Here is a 20,469-nt window from a genome sequence, read left to right as displayed (position 1 = left end):
CTCCACACATAATTTAAACGACGCATGACCTACGGGGCTGTTTGGTTGGTGGCCTCAGTTTGCCACACCAAACTTTAAGCGTGCCACAATTTTTTAGACTAGTGTTTGGTTGCGTGCCGCAGTTGAGTCAAGCCACACTTTATTAACACATTGGCCCAAGCGTCATACTCTCATTTGCTAGCCAAAGTTTGCCATAGTTATGGTTAACAAATTGTTGGCCACACTTTGTGTGGCTTGCCACAATTATAGTAAATAGAGTTATGGCAAAGTTAGCCTCCATCCAAACAGCGTTTCCAAGGAACCCAACTCCAAAGAATCTAGTCAAAGATACCACAACCCGAAAACAAAAATAACCCATTTCAAAAGGGGCGACTTGTAATTTGTAGCAGTGGTAAGAAATAAATCTGACCTTTTTCTTTTCATCAGATTTGTTTTACTACCTCCAAGAAGCTCTCTCTCCGTTTTTCTTCTCTTCCTACTAAACCCCTCAAAACGGAAAGAAAAAAAGAAGAAAAAAAAAACTCGACCACCACCTCCACCACTCACACCTCGATCCGGCCATGGCGGCCTAGCCCTAGCACCTAGGGTTCGCGCCCCCACCACCCTCCCCGCCGTCTCGGAGACCGCGCGCCCCCAGCTCCCGCCTCGCTGTCGCGCCGCCTGATTCCGCCGCCGGCGCCGAATGCTACGCCGTTTGGTGGTGGTGGTGGTCGTCGTCGCCTGATTCCGCGATCTCGTGAGCTCCGGGGGGTGCGCGGTTGCGGCGGCGGCGCCTGAGAGGAAGGCTGGACTCGTCCGCGGCGGCGGCGGCTGCGGGCTAGTGTCGGTGGCGATTTGAGGGCGGCGGTTTGGGTTAGCCGTCGCCGAGAGTGAAGGTGCTGTGTTTTGAGTGCTTGGGATGAGCTGCGTGTTGATCTGATGAACTCGGGGTCGGCGGCGTTCTTCGGTTTCTCCGCTCACTTGCTCCCGCCGTTGGCGAAAATCCGGTTCTTCGGATCGAGTTGCGGTCGCCTGGGTGTTTTTCATCAGTTTTGGGTGAAAATACTCGAGCTCTGAGGGGGGTGATTGGTTTCCAAGTTTGATTGATTTAAAGAGTTTGTGTGGAATTTTTTCGGGGAGATGAAGGGGAGGATTTGCTGCGACGGTCCAGGTTTTGGTTAGTTGTTGAGGGAGAAAAAAATGGAAGATATTTCTGGGCGCAAGAGAGGAAGGCAGGTGTTTGCTGCTGCTGCTGGGAGCATGATGGGAAGCTGACCAGCAGCTTCTCCGGTATCCTGGTGCGGCGGAGTTTCGTGCTCTTTGGCGACGGGTGCACTGGTGATTGGAGATGAAGCTCTCTCCGCCGGCGTCGGCGGATATGCCGCAGGCCTTGCCGGAGAACGACGGTATATATCCTTGCTCACAATTTCGACATTGTTTCAGTTCTGCACTTTCTCAGCTTGTGTTGATGCCTGCATTGTAAAGTGGATTATGGATCATGGAGCTTTGTGATTCTGCACTTTGAGTTGTTTGTGCATGATTACATAATGCATAAATGAGTCTCCATTGCTGCCTTGCACACACTCCGCACATACACACACAAAGAAAAAAGAAAGAAAAAAAAAGAACTACTCCTACATTACTTGGCTCTGTTCATTGCCCTCATGTTATAACATTATTTGATACTGACTGAACCTCCTACTGTCTGTGGGCAAGTACAAATAGTAGCTTCACATGAACTTAACTTTCTGGTGGTTTGCTGTTCAGCTCATGTGTGTTTGGCATGTTGCAGGGGAACAAAGATGTCTGAACTCGGAGCTGTGGCATGCATGCGCTGGGCCCCTTGTGTCTTTGCCAGTGGTCAGGAGCAGGGTCGTCTACTTTCCACAGGGCCATAGCGAGCAGGTCAGTCACTTGGTTTGTAGTCTGTGCACATCTCTTTCATTATGCTAGGCATGGCCGGATTTTGTTGACTCGAATTTACTAGAATTTATAAAAGAAGGTAGAACAGCTCTGCTTTTGCATTTGTGCATCAGTACATAATAGGGCAGAGGATTGTCTTTATTGTTTGCTCAGTGCATCATTAAACTTAATATGGCAGAAGAATGAACTGAAACTGTACTGTCTAAAGTAATTTTAGTTCTGTGCAGGTTGCGGCATCAACTAATAAGGAAGTTGATGCTCAAATCCCAAATTATCCAAACTTACCTCCTCAGTTAATCTGCCAGCTTCATAATGTCACCATGCATGTGAGTTCACTCTTAAAGAAACCATCATGTAGCTTCTTAATAAGCAGCTTATGATAATTCACCTGGTGCTTTTGCAGGCTGATGCAGAGACAGATGAAGTTTATGCTCAGATGACATTGCAACCATTGAGCCCGGTATTTGACCACTGCTTTGCACTTCTAGCCTTATTTCTTTTAAAAGGGCAAAGATGTTACAAGGATTATGTATTTGTCATGTAATCCTGTTGACAGGAAGAGCAAAAGGAGCCTTTCCTTCCAATGGAGTTGGGTGCTGCTAGCAAGCAACCCACTAATTACTTCTGCAAGACATTGACTGCAAGTGACACGAGCACTCATGGTGGTTTCTCTGTTCCCCGCCGGGCAGCTGAGAAAGTCTTCCCTCCACTAGTATGCCTTTAAGCTCAGTCTTTTTTTTGGTAGGAAATGTTCATTTGCTATGTGTTCTTCAAATTGACTCCTTTAGTTCTCTGTAGGATTTTTCACAGCAGCCTCCGGCACAGGAGCTGATTGCAAGAGATTTGCATGATAATGAATGGAAATTTCGCCATATATTTCGTGGTATGTAACTATGGCCGACACACATAGAACTGATTATGAGTTGTTTGTGTACACAAAAAAATTGACATAAAATCATGTACTATGCCTTTTAGATAGCATTTCCATTAGACATGACATCTATCCGTTTTGCTCTTTTTTCTTTGTTGCCAAGATCTGTTTTTGCATTTTTATCTGGCTAAGAAATTACCTGGACATGCTATAATGACAATACTGCAACTAGCCTCCTTCTGTTCCTGCCTTGCAGAATTGTTGAATTATGAAATTATATTGTGAGGGTATCTTCTTCTATTGAACTTTCAATTGGCTATGCATTTGTCGTGCAGGTCAGCCTAAAAGGCATCTCCTGACAACAGGCTGGAGTGTGTTTGTGAGTGCGAAAAGACTAGTAGCAGGAGACTCTGTTATATTTATCTGGTACCACCCACTTTATTCCTTATTTAAATTGTATACTGTTGCTAGAGGTTGTACTCATTGCTGAGACTTAATTACCTTTATCATTTTTACCAGGAATGATAACAATCAACTTCTTTTGGGAATACGTCGTGCAAATCGCCAACAGACTGTTATGCCCTCTTCCGTGTTGTCAAGCGATAGCATGCATATAGGTCTTCTTGCAGCAGCAGCTCATGCTGCAGCCACAAATAGTCGCTTCACTATTTTCTATAACCCCAGGTAAATGTACTGCAATCTTACAGCAGAGCCTTTAACGTTTTATTTTATTTCCATATTTAATTGACATGGGCATCCTTTTTCAGGGCTAGCCCTTCTGAATTTGTGATTCCATTGGCCAAGTATGTGAAAGCTGTTTACCACACACGTGTATCTGTTGGAATGCGTTTTAGAATGCTTTTCGAGACAGAGGAGTCAAGTGTCAGGCGGTAAGCTGATATTAAGCACACAGCATGAACCGTGAAAGCTCCATTAATTCTTATATTTACCTCTTACTTTCAGATACATGGGTACAATCACCAGCATAAGTGATCTAGATTCAGTGCGCTGGCCAAACTCACACTGGCGTTCTGTTAAGGTAATATCTGCTAAATATATTTTGTGGTCTCTACAGAAATGATGTTATCTTGTTCCATTATCTAGTAGTCTGTCAAATCTGTTATCACATCCCTCATGGATCCCTTTCTGTGGATATGTTTTCCTTGTGATTTTTTTTTCATTTTGGATTTATGGCACATTAGGTTGGTTGGGATGAGTCCACCACTGGTGATAAACAGCCAAGGGTTTCTCTTTGGGAGATTGAGCCTTTGACAACCTTTCCGATGTACCCCAGTGCTTTTCCTTTAAGACTTAAGCGTCCGTGGGCTTCAGGACTGCCTATGCATGGCATGTTCAATGGTATGCTGATTGATGGCCGGAACACTAGCACGCATAATTCTAAGAGCATACTCTTTAACCACTTCTTTTTCTGCAGGTGGGGGAAATGACGATTTTGCACGCTATTCTTCTCTCATGTGGCTTCGAGACGGAAATAGAGGAACCCAGTCCCTGAATTTTCAAGGACATGGAGTCTCACCATGGCTTCAGCCAAGAATAGATTCTCCATTGCTGGGCCTTAAGCCAGACACGTACCAGCAAATGGCTGCAGCAGCACTGGAAGAAATTCGATATGGGGACCCTTCAAAGCAGCATCCAGCTACTCTGCAATACCAACAGACTCATAATCTGAACAGTGGATTAAATTCTCTGTTTGCAAGCCATGTTCTAGGGCAGGTGCAGTTTCAACCTCAGCAGTCACCCCTGCAAGTTGTTCAGCAAGGCCATTGTCAGAACACTGGTGACTCTGGGTTCCTTCAAGGTCAGCTTCCACGGCTGCAGTTGCATAACACTCAGCAGCTGCTAAAGGAGCAAGAGTTGCAGCAGCAGCAAAGACAGCATGTTTTACAAGAGCAATCTAGTCAAGAGATGCAACAGCAGCTCCCATCTAGTGATCATCATGTTGCTGATGTAGCTTCTGAGTCTGGATCTGCTCCTCAGGCACAATCATCATTGCTTAGTGGATCATCATTCTACAATCAGAACCTCTTAGAAGGAAATAGTGATCCCCCTTTACATCTACACAACAATTTCCACAACTTCTCTAACCAGGAAGCCTCAAACCTTCTTATTTTGCCTCGAAGTAGCCAATTAATGGCATCAGATGGGTGGCCTTCAAAGCGATTAACTTTAGAATCTGCTGTTCATCCTGAAGCTCCGTCCATGCACCCCAAGATTGAGAAAGTAAATCACCAGGGTATATCTCATTTTCCTGGCGCCTTTCCACCACAATCAGCAAGAGGCTGTTCCATCGTCCAGGATTGCAGGGCAGATGCTGAGAACCGCCTACTTTCATCATCATTTGAACTCCAGGATGGCATGACAAGCATCATAACTGATGCTAACAGAGAAACTGATACTATGGCCATACCTTTGTTGAGATATAGTGGTGCAGATTTGACAACTGAAAACACCTTAGCAACCTCCAATTGTTTAGGTGAATCTGGAACGTTCAATCCTCTTAATAACATATCTGTAAATCCATCACAAGGAGCAACCTTTGTGAAGGTATGCATTTTCAACTTGTGTGTTAGCTTGCGTTAATTCTTCTCTCTGCATTTCTTTTTTCAATTTTCACTGATTGCGAACATTGGTCGCTAAAAGTACTTTACTTAGTAGATAAATAACAAACATTTTAGTAGGTTGATGGTAGCAAAGGAGGCAATTATTTTTTAAAGTTTTGTATGAAGTTTGGAAATGCCTGTTTCTCTTCTTTTTACTACCCTACTTAACATGTCTGTGAGTGTGAGCTGCTCATTTATTCTATATGATCTGGCTAATATCTTCTGCATTTTCTTCAATAGGTTTACAAATCAGGGTCCCTTGGGAGATCACTTGACATCTCCAGATTCAGCAGCTACTGCGAGTTACGTAGTGAGCTTGAGCGTCTCTTTGGTCTTGAAGGCCAACTGGAGGACCCTGTAAGATCAGGCTGGCAGCTTGTATTTGTCGACCGGGAAAATGACATTCTTCTCGTCGGCGACGATCCATGGCAGTAAGCACTTACAAACCTAAAATGTTTCGTATGCAAACACAATATTTGTCAATGTTCAAAGCAAACAAACATGATATTCTATGCCATCTTTTTTTTTCAGGGAGTTTGCAAATAGCGTATGGTGCATCAAAATACTCTCGCCACAGGAGGTGCAGCAGTTGGTTCGTGGTGGAGACGGCCTTCTGTCCTCACCTGGAGCAAGGATGCAGCAGAGCAATGCCTGCGACGACTATTCTGCAAGCCACAACATGCAGAATATCGCCGGAAACATTGCATCTGTAGCGCCTCTGGACTACTGAGATGTAGACCAGAATCCAAACTAAGCACCCTTAAGACTGCAGGGTCACCATTCGTGATCGCCTGCATTCCATGCGATCTTCACTAGTCCTGTCCGAATCAGTAGCAACTCAGTCAATAATATAGCTAGATGATCCGTTGTATTCCATCTGATCATGGACATGCTGTATGATAGCTGCTTTAGCTCTATTAAATCTCTAATGGCAGGCAACTAGGCAAGAACAGTTCTATGATGAATGATGGCAGTCGCTGTAGAATTGACCTTATTCTGTAGCTATAATATGATGTCTAGAACTGATGATTCCAATTTCCAAATGGAGCCCGGAACATATTAAAATCAATCATTTGTCGCCTTCTTCATGTTTTTGCCATAAATTGTGGCTAGATGATCTTGTTTCATGCTACTGAGTCAACATTTTGTCCTGGTTTGTAGGCTCTGACCTGCCTGCCTACTTATATGCCATTGTGCATGATTCACGCAGGATCAATTTTGCTGGACAAAATCATGATTCCATGCTGCAAATTTCCAAAGTGTGGTCTATATAGTTGATAGGAGGAACTTTTAGAGGAATCCTAGTAGCTCCATGTGGTGACATTAATACTGTTGGACTCCCTACTTATTACATACTTATTCAAAGATTTCACCATGCCATGAACTTTAAGACATAATTATGCCTGTTTTTAACAGAATGGTCTAAAATTTTCCTTTTGGGTTTCTTGGAGGCTTTCCTGTGCCAGCCAAGCATAAAAAGGGGGCCTGAAGCTTTGTTCTTTTCGTAACAATGCAACTGACTAAAAATCTCTCCTCTCTTGAAATGTTCATCAGTTAAAAAGACAAGTAGGATTTTCAAGTCAGCAGAGCAAGGTTGCTGCAAATCCAGGTGATCAATGTCAAATACTACCAGACCCAAATTCAGATCACACAAGGCAAGCAGCAGCTAAACATCAACAATTCTAGTCTACAGCACATTTGCTCCAAACAAACCATTGCAGCTTAGTTCCATTTCATATACAGAGCTCCCATGGCATTTTGAGTGACAGCATGATGATCATGATCATGATCCATCTTGAGAATTCTTTCTTTCTTTTTTGTTTTTCTTCAGATGTTCAGAGGAACAGCCAGCTGCAGCAGCGGCGGAGGCGCGACGGCGCGGCGCCGGTCTCCCGGATGCGGTGCACCTGGCGGGCCAGCCGCGCCGCCTGCCGGCTCCGGCGAGCCTCCACCCTCGCCTGCTTCCCCTCCGCCTTGTGGCTCAACGCCGACAGCCTCCTGCTCAGCTTCTGCTTCGCCCTCGCCTTCATCTGCTCTGCCTGCACCTGATGATAACATACAGGCATCTGTATCATTCATTCATTCTCTAAAGAATTCTATCCAAACTTGGTTTTTAGATAATAGATTTATAAAACCCAGCCTCTACATCAAATCAGAAGTACACGGGCAAACCTAAACTTGTCGTCCCTCAGTTCCATAATATAAGGGATAATGGGTGGATGTAACACATTCTAGTATAATGAATTTGAACAGACGGTCTAAGTTTATATATAGGTTTGGGTTTAGCCATACTTCTAACTAATGATTCAACAAATTAGCCATAATTGCTTGAGGGATGAATAAACATTATGCATACTCCCTCCGGGTTGATAATACTTGTCGTTTTGGACAAAGGTACGGTTTCCCAAAAGTAACTTTAACAACTATTTTCTATTATAATATATATGAAAATACCAAAAAATATATGGTTTTATTGAAGTATATTTTAAGGCGAATCTACACATATGGTTTTTATATTTTTAAGATAAATATTTTAGAAATTATTTGTAGTCAAAGATTTTAAAGTTTGACTTTACCCTTGTCCAAAACGACTAATATTATCAGCCCGGAGGGATTACTATATTATAGGGCTAAAAATAGCTTAGAAAAGATATCTAAGCATGTATAGAAAGTTTTTATTTTTAATTTATGAAAAACCATACTTTTAGAAGCATGGCACGAATAATCTGTATTCTCATAGCTGATTAGAACGCCCAATAATAAAGGTTTAAGTTTTTGAATTCGATGTAAGTTTACCTCTGCGTGCCTCATCTTGGCTTCGAATTTGGCCTTCTGGCAGCTCTCCCATTCCTGAATCTTCACCTCCTTCCTCTGAAACCTGACGAATTCTCGTCCAAATTTTCGATTCAATAATCAAATTCCAGACCAAAAAAACAACAAAAAAACAAAAGTTCAGAGAACCAAAAAAAGAAAAAGAGAGTGATATTTGCTGCACCTCAACGCGAGCTTGCACTTGTGCGTCTCCTGCCACGCCATGGCGCGCGCCTCGAACTCCCTCTTCTTGGCCTCGCCGCCGCCGTCGCCGGAGTGAGGTCTCGGTCTCGGTCTCGGTCTCTTCTCCGGCGAGGCGCGGGGGAGCTCGTCGTCGTCGTCCTTGCTGGCCCACGACGCGATGTTCATCTTGCCCAGCTGCAGCCCGAGCGCGGCGATCTCGCGGCGCGTCCTGATCTGGAGCTCCCGCTCCGACGACGCCGACGACGCGGACGCGGCGCCCCTCGGGCTCGTCGGCACCGAGCAGAGCGGACTCAGCGACGGCGTGGCGGCGCCGGCGGGCGTGCCGCTCCGCGACTGCTCCTTGCTCGCCATCGGCGTCATCTCCGTCCCCACGTCCCGCATCGACACCGCCGCCGCCTCCGACGACACGCGGAGCCTCTTCTGCTGGCGCTGCCTGCTCGCCACCGACGGCGGCGACGACGACGCCGAGGCCTCCGGCGCAACGCGGCCGGACACGGCCGCTGCTGCGGCGGCGGCCTTCTTGGAGAAGATTGGGTTGGAGTGCACGACGTGTCTCCCGGCGAGCCACTTCTCGGCGTCGTTCCACTTTGACGGCACCTGCCTGAAGAACGTCCCGCCGACCACCGCCACCGCCGCCGGCGGCGGTGGCGGCGGCCTCTCCTCCCTGTAGAACTCGAAGCCGCCGCTGTCGTAGCCATTGCCAGCTCTCCCATGGCTCGCGTCGGAGCGCGAGCGAGAAGAATCCGACTGGTCCTTGGGATAATCTGACGAAGAAATCACCGGAATCAAACACACATCACCATTGCCATTGCAAGCTCCACAATGGAATCGAAGAGGAAGCGAACCTTCGTCGAGTTCTTGGGGCAGGAGGCTGTTCTTGGGGTGGTCGTCGTCGTCCTCGTCGGCGTCGAGCCTCGCCGGCGACGCTCGCGGCGACTTCTTTGCCTCGTCAACCCTGCCGATGCTGCCGCCATGGGATCCCAGCAGCTTCATCCTCAGCTTGGTTGGAGACATCACTCCCATCTGCATTGCAACAAAATTATCACTAAATACATAGTAAACCTTAACCAATTTGATGGTTTCCAATGAAAATCAATCACCCAAGATTCAGGACAAATTTCAAACTGTCATTACTAGTATCCAAGATTCAGGAGTAGTACTAGTTTAATTAATGGCTTGGTAAATTGGGGCAAAAAATTTACTACAAGAATTGACTCTGGCTTCCTGCTGCAAAGAAGAGAGAGATTTTTAACTGCTCATACTGCAGTTGCCATTGGAGAGCAGCCACAGCTTTGAATAGAGCAGCCATGAATGTTGGCTACTTTGAGCTTGAGAGAGCAAGGTAGAATCCACAACCAAAAAGTCCAAGAGAGAGAGAGAGAGAGAGAGAGAGAGAGAGAGAGATGTATAGGAACCCTGTTGTGGTAGTAGCAATAATAAATCAAAAGCACCATAAATGGACATGGCTAGAGAGTTCAATATTGGAAAGTAAAGTAATTAGTGGCACTATGCCACTACTATCTTGACCCACCAAAAATGTTCATGATAGATGAGAAAGGGGAGTAGTCACATTGCATTATAGCAGTACTTAGCTTCAAGAAGGGGTTAAAAAAGAGAGATGGATCAAGCATAGTAGTACATGGATATTGGATGATACATGAAAAATGAAAATGACATACCTACAGACATGAGCATGAACTTAATTCTACAAACCAAACACAACCTAAACAAACTAAGGTTGAAATTGTAGCTAAGAAACAAGCATATGGAGGAATGAACTACCACCACCACGACTACTACTGTAATGGAATACTCGGATAGTGAGTTTGTTACCTGAACTTTGTGTATCCTCTCGTACTCCATGACAGATTATAACCCCTCTCTCTCTCTCAGCTTTGAGCTTGCTAAACTGTACTACCTCTAGTTACCTGCAAATTAGCAAGAAAGCAAAGAAGCAGGGAGGGAGGAGGAAGAAGCAGCAAAGCAAAGCAGAATGGCTGCGAGTGTTGTGCTTTGCTTTGGCTCTGATGGGGAAGACGATAAATACTAGAGGAAGGAGACACGTAGCATTGTAGCATTGGTGCACTTGCAACTCTGAAGAGAGAAAAATTCAGAGAGAGATAGAAATACTAGTATTCAGAAAGACAGAGAGAGAAATTCAGAGAGCGAGCAAGCGTGCGTGCGGGTGGGCGTGCGTGTGTGGAATCCGTGTGGAGGACCACTCGCCGGCGCGCTCATCGGTGTGGCTCCTCTTGCTGCTCCACGAGCCGTCCGATCCACGCGTGATCGCCTGATCGGACGGCGGAGATATCATCGCTCCGACTGGCAGGTGGGGCCCAACGGCTCGGCTAAGGCATTCTACAGCGAGCGCGCGAAAATTTCGGGACGTATCCGAGCTAAATTCAACTTTAAATAAACGAGATTTGGAGGAAGAGATACTTTAAAAAAATTTTAAGAAGAAGTTGTGAATATCCTGCGAATTAAACACATGATCTCAGGATTAAAACTAAACCCTCCTTGTTAATATATTATTAAGTGCATCTCCTAAATTAAGTAAATTAATGCAGTACAAGTATGAAATTTTCCAGGGCATTGTCTATTTGTTTGTTGTTTTCATTCAGACATGACAAAACATCATCAAAGTTTTCTAATCAAGGTTAGAGTGTGTGTTAGGAGGCGTATTCACGAGCATGTAATTGTGGTGTGTGCATGTGTAATAATGGTGTGCATCTCTCGTATAACCGCTACAAAAATACTCCTTTCATCTATTTTTGAAAGTCATATTTCCAAATCTGAAAAATTTATTTTTGATAGGCATATTTTAATCCAACAACCTATCATCTTAATGACTTTCTCGGATTTAATGCATGACTCTCCATTCTTACACACATGATTGGCTACATGGACATTGAGAAATGTAAATATTAATGAATCGCTTGTTTACGATGAATGACTAGTAGCATGTTTAAATGGATGATAAGTAGAATTACTTATCCTTGGTCTGTGTGCCAAGATGAAATATGACTATCAAAAAGTAGATGGATGGAGTAGTACTTAGTAACAAATTAAACAGTTTCGACCCATTCGAATTTAATGAAGATGAAAAAACCATTAGCATATGATTAATGGTGTTTTAATTATTTTTAAACTTGAAAATGGACTTATATGATATTTTAAAGCAACTTCTATAAAAAAAATTCATATGAAATACACCGTTTAACAGTTTAAAAAAACGTGCTAACAGAAACCAAACTAAAAATTGTATCTTAATCAAAAACAGGGCTTTGATAAATTTTACCGTTAAAACATAATAAAAACTTTGTTATGGCTTATTCGGTTAATCCCTATATGCAAAAGATTGAAAGGGATTAATTATCCTCTCTAAATCCTATTCAATCTTAGTAGTATTTGAGAAGGGACTAACCGAACAAGTCCTTAATGTTATTACAAAATTTCTTGGTTTTGGGTGTGTTTATTTCACGTCAAAATTGAAAGCTTGGTTGAAATTGAAATGATGTGACGGAAAAGTTGGAAGTTTGTGTGTGTAGAAAAGTTTTGATGTGATGGAAAAGTTGGAAGTTTGAATAAAAACTTTGAAACTAAACTTGGCCTTTAACAAAAAAAAAATTCTACGAATTTCATTCAGATTTAAAGCTTTGCTCTGAGAGGAGAGGCAAACGAGTGTGTTGTTTGCTCGTTGTTCTTCCCGAGAACTGAATGAGCTGATGAGCTCACCTCACACGAAACCACATCACATGAATGCATGAGCACTAGTACCAAATTTTTACCTCTACATATGCTAGTACTGGTAGAAGTATCAGTGTGAATTCCAGAGTGGCCTATGGCAAGTAGCTACGTGTAGTTGAACACTTTTTCTCCCTTTCTGTATTGTGCCCAACTGGTTCAAAAGTTCTCTAGGACTACACTGTTGATTGGAGTACAATATTTTACACATTTGTGCATGAAAAAAAATAATTTCCCCTCACTTTTATTTTGCAAAGGACAATGTGATGTAGTTTTATGATTAAATTAGCAGTAAACCTATAGTTTTATGATAAATTTGCTACTTAATCTATAGTTTTATAAAACTCTATTCTAAATATGTAGTTTCATGATAAAATTATTATTAAATTTTTAGTTTTATGATAAAAACATCTTAAATATGTAGTTCTATAATAGTTTGATCAAAGTATATGTAGTTTTGTAAAATTTACCAAGGTCAAACACAAATCCTTTATTACATGTATCCTTTATTACATGTCCAAAGTTTCTCTAGTCTCGTTATTTTCAATTTTTTTTAATGTGTGATGAGAAATGTTATGTGAAATTAGGATGGAGGCTTTTCTAATCTTCTCCCACACAGCACAATTTATTTTGGATAATTCTTCAGCGTGGTATCGTTTACGCCTTTCTCGCTTTCACATAACCAGAGTCCATGATGGTACAATGCTTTAGCTTACAAAAGTCCTTGACTTTGTGTTTTGAAAGAAGTGAAATTTCCTACTCTCAAAATGCCCATTGCAAGAAGGAAGCGAAGAACATCTGAGTTGTTTAATGATTTTTCAAAAATTCTCTTCACCCAACCCCTATGGCCCTATCCAACACTAGACCCCATGTACACCCAAAGATAAAGCCACAAAGAAAGGGGAGGGAGAGAAGACTCCAAAGCCCAAAACCCAACAAGAGGAGGAGCACACCACAACAAAAGAAAGGACATAACCCTGCTTAATTTCCTAATTGTTTAGCTTGCTCCTCCTTAGAGGACACAAAGCCACACCATCAGCTGCCCCTTAAACCCTTTTTCCTTCTAGGGTTTGGCAATGCCGTCAGCTCATGTTCCTCAAGCACAGCATCAGTCCACCAAACCATTTTTTGTTAATTACCCTTTTTTAGGTGATTTCTTGTCTTGATGTTTCTAGTTAGTTCCACCAGCATGTAATTTAATCTGACCGTTCTGGTTTAGGTTTTTGAGGCCACATTATCCAATGCTTGATGTCACACTTATGCAAATATACATCTAAATTATGTGCTTGTCTAACTCAGCCAGGGTAATTAGCTTCAACAGTTGATGTGCCAAGGAGAATCCAGTTTGTCTTGTGGCATAAATTTTTTGGCGGCAAATTTTCTTCAAAAGAGATGGCGGCAACTTGCATACTTAAATTAAAATTAATAAGAGGATACTCCTATTATCCTATACATACTATAGTAATGTTGTATTCTTGTGTAGTGCTACTCCAAAAGTCCAAATGGTGCCATGAATTGATTCTTCTGCTATGGAACTATGGCACTATAGGGGAATATACATAGATCATTATAAAAGATCTTGTATATAGGATGCTATGCTTTTAAGAATGTTAATCATTTCAATTGTGCCATGCCCTAATATGTGAAGGGTGTCCTTTTACACTAACAAATGATAGTACTAGATGTGATCATGTCTTTTGGGTCACAAAGTTGTTTTCAATGGGAGCATGCATCATTTGTGTACTATCACCAGTCATCACACATGAGAAAGAAAAATGCCTAGGGTCACCACTGGCCAGCAAGTACTGCTACTACTACTACCACTGGCTAGGGTTTTGGTTTGCTTGCAATCCAAGGGAAAAGATCCTGCAAAAGTCTACACCTTTCATTGTACATTTTGGAAACCCCAATCTACTGGTAGCAAGAGCAGCAGCAGGTGGCTCATCCTCATTGTACTGTGGCAGTTATTGTGATGTGAGGCAGTACAAGGCAGCAGCATGATCAAATCACCATTTCTTTTTGTTCTTGCAAAAAAATACCTTCCTCCTGAATTTGAATGAAAGTTATGTTTGTGCACTCATGGCTATGGATGCAAGCAGTGGAGCACAGCCCCTTCGTTTCGTTTGGCTTATTTATGGAATAAGCCAAATGGTATATTTGCAAACGAAAAATAATTTGTAAATAAAACTTTTATATACGTGTTCTTAGCGACCTAAAAGCAAAGTGTGGAAAATAAATTGACGAAAAAACCCCAAAATTAGCTTCAAATTTTAATTTGAAATTTTAAATTTTGGTTGATAAACATAAGCATAAACGAAAAGATGAGAACTATTGATTTTTACTACTGCTCCTGGGTTCATTGATTTGTACTACTACCAAGTGGTCCTGCAATTACCTTAAACTTGGTTGTTTGTGCTACAGAGAGAATCAAAGGAGATTTGAGTCATTGTCATAGTATGTTCAGAGTTTGACAGCCAAGAGTGGCCATCTATATGAGCCATTGTCATCGCCAAAACCAAAGGAGATTTCGGACAGTTGAAAGGAGACGAGGAGCACTCACGGACCAAGATGCAGCTAAGCCAGAGCAAGCACTGTAGATGCTGCTGGTCTCGCTCCTTTCATGTTTTGACATGATCATCAGCCCTCTGCCTCTCTGCAGTCTGCATGCATGCTTCACAAAGCAAATGCTTTCTTCCTGTTGATTATCTGCTGCTACTGTAACCTGAAACTCTGACGAAACAAAAGGAAATCCTCCCCTGCATTGTGATTTGTGAACGAAAATACACAGAAGACAAACATATGCATTGCATGCATCAACATGGATGGATGCAGGTAGCCAGCCAGAAAGGCAATTCTTCCAAGGGTCAGGTATGGCTACAGTGCATGCAACATGTCAATACACAATACACACACATCACTTGGAAGTGACCTGTCTAGGTTATATAGTACTCCTAGGCTTTACTAGGTTACTGCAGTGGCACATCTCCTGGCCTGGTTTTGGTCTGTGAGGATCTTGACTACCACTTCAAAGGCATGAAGAAAGTTGGAAGGAGGAGCAGCAGCTGTAGCCTGTAGCAGACTGGAATCAGTCCATGTTTTTGACTGCATTTTGAATGGACCAAGTTCAAAGGAGTGAGCATCCACTCAAAAATGATGGTGCTATCATCATCTTGTTCATCATCATCATGAAGTGTTGCTGTGGTCATGAATCATGATGGCAGTCACAGAAGGCACTCCACAAAGCAGCACCTGCTGCTCCTTGAGAACTTCTTCTATCCTTGTGCAAACTGGGCACCTGTAAAGCCCAAGAAAAACACAGTCATAGGACATGTACTTTGGAAATGCAGAGAGCAATCTGGCCCAGCCCAGTATGTATATAATCACAATGTACTATGTACACATGCTATATGCATTCTTTCAATGCAACAGGCCAAAAGGAAGAGCACACTGTATCAGCAGTAAACAAGGGAGAAGCCTAGTGCTGACATATTTATCAGCTGGAGGCACAACAGCAAGCCCAAAAAAAAGTAAGATGTGATGTACTAATACTCTTGCACTTTGTATTAGCAGTGGCAAAATGATACATCTCAGTGAGTATCAATACAAAATTTTGATGATTTAGCAGGGCACCCAGCACTAACAAAATGGGCATAATAAAGCAATTTCATGTTCCTCCTGAATTCGCCACACACGCAGCATTCCCTCCAGTTCATTCTTTCTGAAGGCTGATCATCATGTAAACGATGGCAAGAATGGTAAACTGTGAGCGACTCGCAAAATTGAAGCGATCACTCGTCATCTGAATCGTTGAACTTGATTGAGTGGGTTTGTAAATCGATCTGCCCACCCCTGTAGGTTCCACGCTTCTTCTTGGTCTTCTCATGTCTAAAGCCCCTGCAAAGGCAAAATTGAACAATGATGAAATTATGTTCGGCACTAAGATGATCACAAGTGGGAAAGAACAAATGACTCGATTAGCAAGGAGTATGAAGGTCAGAAGGAAAGAAGAGCATCTAACCTTCCTCTAACTTGCCCAAGAACCTCTTGTGCCTTTGCACCATACCCAGAGTCTGCACCACCCTGTCATAAGATAGGTTCACCACTCGGTTATTGTCAAGAACAGTTGAAATTTCTACATATTACTAGCTAAATGCCCGTGTGACGTGTGTTGTAACAGAGTTCTAAAAGAGAACATCTTTCTAAAATCATTCCCCATTGTCTACTCCCGAGACTATACTTGCATCAATCAAATTCTATTGGTTAGCTGGCATCATGTACAAAATGATTTCTAATCATGATCATAATCTAAGGTGATATTAATTTTTCTTATGGATTTTTTTTACTTTCATAGCCTAGCTATATTTACATAAATACGAAAAGGACATGTAAAATATCTAAGTAATTTTTCTTAAAAATCAAACGTTAATCTAATAAAGTTGTGCAGATACGACTGTTGCTCCTAATGAAGAATGGACAAAGATCAAAGAACATCTTTTTACCAGCTAGTCCAAACAAATTTTTCTTTATTTTGTCCTTTATTATAAGACCATTGACTGTATGTGGGCCCATATAACAGTGGGTAGGTGCCACCACCACCATTGGTGTCTTTTATAGGAGTATAGATATGGTCAGTGCAACGCAAAAGAAATGTACATTACCTTAGCCCAATATGAGTTATCCTGAAGCCTATCATCAGCAAATTTAACATCCTCTAGTTTCACCCGTTGAAATGCATTCACAGTTTTGGGCTGCAGTGGACAGAGATGGCATGGACAATCAGATTACAAGCATTTCCCAGACATCAAAGATATCCATAACCGAGACATCTATAAAACTATTATCAGAAGTGAATGCTAAATAGTAAGATCAAAATGATGTTATTGTTAGTCAATATACAAGACATGGAAATGATAAACCACCTTAATGTCAGGGCATCACCAGAACGTATGAGGAAATCACCATCGCAATGATAGTAACAAACTAACTACAAATATCCACTGTCCGATACAACATTATTTGGTTATTCTGAAATACTAGTAAATGTCAGAAAAGAAAGAAGTTGATCCATGACTAACACAAAACATATACTTACTGATCATGTCATAGTTTGCCTAAAATTTCTAGATGACAGGCTTTGTGGTTCATAAACATAACAGGAACAAATTGCACTAAAGTAGGAAATAACACAAGGCAACGAAAGAAACAGACTATAACATACTTCAGATGATTTTTTCTGCCTTTTATTCGGTTTGGCACCATCATCCTCTGAAGAACCATTGCTGAGCTTCTGGCTAGCTGTGTTATCTTCTTTAGCAGGGAGGTTGCTTCCTTCGACTTCTTCTAGTTTCCGCTTTTTGCCAACTACCGCATTATCACTTGGAGGCATTCCATTTTCCCCCTTCTCAGTCTCCATTCCACTATTGTTCTCATCATTTGATTTAGGAGCTGAATCTTTCCCTGCAACTTCTTTGTTTTCAACCACCTCAACGTTTTCCTTGGACTTCTTCAGCTTCTTTTTACTTTTCTTTTCATTGTTGTCTTTCTCCATCTCTGCAGCATCACCCTTTCCCTTGGCACAATCAGCCCCAGCATCTGTACTTCCTGTGTCAACCTTATCTGATGTCTCAGGAGTTGATTTTCCTTTCTTCTTTTTCTTCCCTTTCTCCACAGGAGCAACATCAACCAAACCATTCTTGCTATCCTCCTTCAATGTGTCCACGGTCTCAAATTTGTTAATGATAGCCGATTCTGCCTTTTCCAGCCTAGCTTCGACATCCTCGTCGTTTTCTTGTTTCTTGCTTTTCTTCTTCTGTTTCTTTTCTTTGGTCTCGACATCCGCATTTTCACTGGGCTTTTCCACGGCAGAAGGCTCAGCCACCTTGTTCTCAGCTTCACTCACTTTCGTGTCACTGCCTTTCTTTTTCTTCTTCTTGCCAGCATCTTCCGCGACAACGGCGGCTGTTTTCTCTGCACACGATTAAGCTTCAAATCAGCGCCAATTACGCGAGCCTACGCCAAATCATTACGCGACGTAATAATGAACATCGACGCTAACCGTGCTCGATACTCCCATTGATGCTGGCTCCTGGAGCATAATTGCTGCATTCCACAACCAAATTCCAATAAGAAACCAATCATGGCACAGGGATATGGATCACCTACGAAATCTATCTTAAGTTCTTAACACGAGATTTGAGCATCGTGCCGTTGATTCTAAGTAGGAGTACCTCGAGTCCTCCAAGAATCCGGAAACCAACTCTTCCAGGCTCACCGGCGACGACCGCCAAGAACCCGCCTGCGAACGCGCAAAAATCCTCATTCACCCACTCCAACACAACCGAAAATCCGAAATGACAAGCACATCACGAGCCAATTGCGGGGCCGTTACCTCGAGGTTGGCCTCGGACTGGAGCGCGGCGAGCGCGCGGGGGAAGCCGCTGGACTCGAGGAAGGCGGCGACCGCGGCCACCACGGCGGCCCTCCTCGCGTCGGGGACGGCGGCGGCGGAGGACGCCGCCTTGGTCTTGGCCTTCTTCTCCTTCCTCGACTCCTCCTTGGCCATGGCGGCGGCGGCGGCGGCGGCGGAGAGGGCGAGTTGGCGCGGGAGGAAGAGCATAAAGAGGGGGGGAGGCTAGGGTTTGGAGGGGTCGGGGTTTATACGCCGCGAGGGGCGGGCTACGGTAAGAAGGTGGGTGGATGGGTGGATGACATGTGGGGCCGGGTGTGTGGTGGGGCCCGGTTGTCAGTGGCGGTGTGGGTGTTGACTGTTCGTCTGGGCGTGGAAGCTTCTGGAAGGGGAAGAAGGAAGGTGCTAGAAGACGACTGATTGATGGACTGATCGGCCCCAGACTCCTAGTGTCAGTGTCTGCGGTATAGTGGTGTCAAACGTTAAAATTGGGTACGATTCGCTAGTGGATTCGGTTAAGAAAATAAGCTGATTGGTAGATAAGAGCTTATCTAGATCAAGCTAAATTTAAAGAGGAATCATGAAGACCTCGATAATGTATACTCCCCCGTCCCAAAAAGAATCAACCTACGACAATATATGTGGACATAGGGGTGTCCACATACATCAACTTAGGAGAGGTCCTCGCATCCCCTCCTAGTTTGATTCTTTTTGGGACGGAGGGAGTAGATCCATATATTAGCTTATGCTGATGATGCTTATCAGCATAAGCAGCCTGATGCTTATCAGCATAAGCATTTCCATCAGGTGTAGAAAGGTGTCCGGAAAGATTGTGTCCACTACCAATGGCTAATGCTTATTCAGCCCAACAAGCTAATTGATGGGCTTTTGCTGAAAATAGCCTCAGCAACAGCAAATCGGTGAGGCTGACAAGGATGACAGTTAAAGTATTCTCATGTCCGATCAGGACTTTTATCAACCCGAGGGTATAAATATATATTTCCCGGGATATTTGTAATCTATCTTTCGACTAATACATAACTTTCGGTACATCGCTACCATCTATTCCGGAGAGTTCATAGTTTCGAGCGACGCTGCATTAGTTAAGTTCGATCTTCGGCGAGAATTAAGTTCCGCTAACTTCGCTTGTATTAGCGTGGCTAGAACTTTATCAGTGAATTCCAATATTCTATTCAAGTTAATGCATGGGTTGTCTATCTAATATATAGATTTTGTCCTTAACTGCATCATTGTTTAGAGTCGTATTAGCTTAGTTACGACTTTCTCGGTTAGGTTTGCTATCCTGACTAAGTGATATTTCTATAAATCACATTATTGTTTTAGACTGACCGATATATCTATCACGTTTGTGTAGATCTATCGGCTAAATAGGTTTTTCCTATTATCTTCAATCATATATTGTCACAGTTGATCTATTAGATCATGTATAATAATATTGATTCAGTCGGCAACAAGAATCACTGCATGGGTATTGTCATACGTGGAGGATGGAGGAAACATGAGAAATAACAGAGCAAGTGATTCTGCAAGTGCCGGACGATGATACGGTAAACTAGGCAAGATGAAATATTTTAGTTTAGTTTAGTTGATCTTTTGTACATATGCATACTGTGTGGCTCCATGCACGGATTATTTTCATGCTTAGGCAGGATGGGCCACTTAGATGGAGTCTAGTTTTGATCACATATGCATGCAACAATTAAACCCATTCATGCTTCCCTAAAGCCAATATTTCGTACTACTTACTTTCGCTATTGACTTTGCTCTTAGATTGTTACTAAAAAGTTTATTTATATGCTGTTAGTTGTAGGATCGAACTAATGGGCACGCTCGATTGATAGGAACTTTATTGGAGCTCCACGAATCTCCCAGGCCTTCGCGTGAACGAC

General features: G+C 42.9%; 3 protein-coding genes across 7 annotated transcripts; 1 reads left to right on the top strand and 2 right to left on the bottom strand.

Moving 5' to 3' along the window:
* The first annotated feature begins 435 nt into the window (after positions 1 to 435).
* Positions 436 to 6,492, top strand: LOC4352783 (auxin response factor 25-like). Of its 2 annotated transcripts, none has more exons than NM_001423623.1 (14): positions 436 to 1,385; positions 1,772 to 1,884; positions 2,130 to 2,228; positions 2,306 to 2,362; positions 2,459 to 2,614; positions 2,701 to 2,785; positions 3,109 to 3,199; positions 3,293 to 3,457; positions 3,541 to 3,663; positions 3,737 to 3,812; positions 3,976 to 4,132; positions 4,209 to 5,338; positions 5,635 to 5,825; positions 5,926 to 6,492. In NM_001423623.1, exons 1-14 carry the CDS (start codon positions 1,328 to 1,330, stop codon positions 6,122 to 6,124), a joined length of 2,700 nt encoding a protein of 899 aa, NP_001410552.1. In that variant the 5' UTR covers positions 436 to 1,327; the 3' UTR covers positions 6,125 to 6,492. The 2 variants fall into 2 exon arrangements, with proteins under 2 accessions (NP_001410552.1, XP_015619768.1); XM_015764282.3 differs by having other exon boundaries at positions 495 to 1,385; positions 2,120 to 2,228; positions 5,926 to 6,463.
* A 419-nt stretch (positions 6,493 to 6,911) lies between these two features.
* On the bottom strand, positions 6,912 to 10,424 carry LOC4352782 (remorin 4.1-like). 4 transcript variants are annotated; one of them, XM_015764286.3, is made up of 5 exons: positions 9,663 to 9,801; positions 9,255 to 9,432; positions 8,390 to 9,173; positions 8,191 to 8,272; positions 6,912 to 7,439 (listed from the first exon to the last, which is right to left on the bottom strand). In XM_015764286.3, the coding sequence occupies exons 2-5, from the start codon at positions 9,430 to 9,432 to the stop codon at positions 7,230 to 7,232; spliced, it is 1,254 nt and encodes a 417-aa protein (XP_015619772.1). In that variant the 5' UTR covers positions 9,663 to 9,801; the 3' UTR covers positions 6,912 to 7,229. The 4 variants fall into 4 exon arrangements, with proteins under 4 accessions (XP_015619772.1, XP_015619773.1, XP_015619774.1 ...); XM_015764287.3 differs by having other exon boundaries at positions 9,612 to 9,763; XM_015764288.3 differs by having other exon boundaries at positions 9,615 to 9,745.
* A 5,264-nt stretch (positions 10,425 to 15,688) lies between these two features.
* LOC4352781 (uncharacterized) lies at positions 15,689 to 18,779 on the bottom strand. The gene is made up of 7 exons (XM_015764279.3): positions 18,542 to 18,779; positions 18,381 to 18,448; positions 18,209 to 18,252; positions 17,372 to 18,120; positions 16,812 to 16,901; positions 16,172 to 16,233; positions 15,689 to 16,047 (listed from the first exon to the last, which is right to left on the bottom strand). Exons 1-7 carry the CDS (start codon positions 18,767 to 18,769, stop codon positions 15,942 to 15,944), a joined length of 1,347 nt encoding a protein of 448 aa, XP_015619765.1. The 5' UTR covers positions 18,770 to 18,779; the 3' UTR covers positions 15,689 to 15,941.
* Between the last annotated feature and the right edge of the window lie 1,690 nt (positions 18,780 to 20,469).

This window comes from Oryza sativa, chromosome 12 (genome assembly GCF_034140825.1).
Source record: "Oryza sativa Japonica Group chromosome 12, ASM3414082v1".
In the NCBI taxonomy this organism is placed as follows: domain Eukaryota; kingdom Viridiplantae; phylum Streptophyta; class Magnoliopsida; order Poales; family Poaceae; genus Oryza; species Oryza sativa.
Note: the sequence above shows the minus strand (reverse complement) of the source record. Positions and strands in the feature narration are given on the sequence as shown.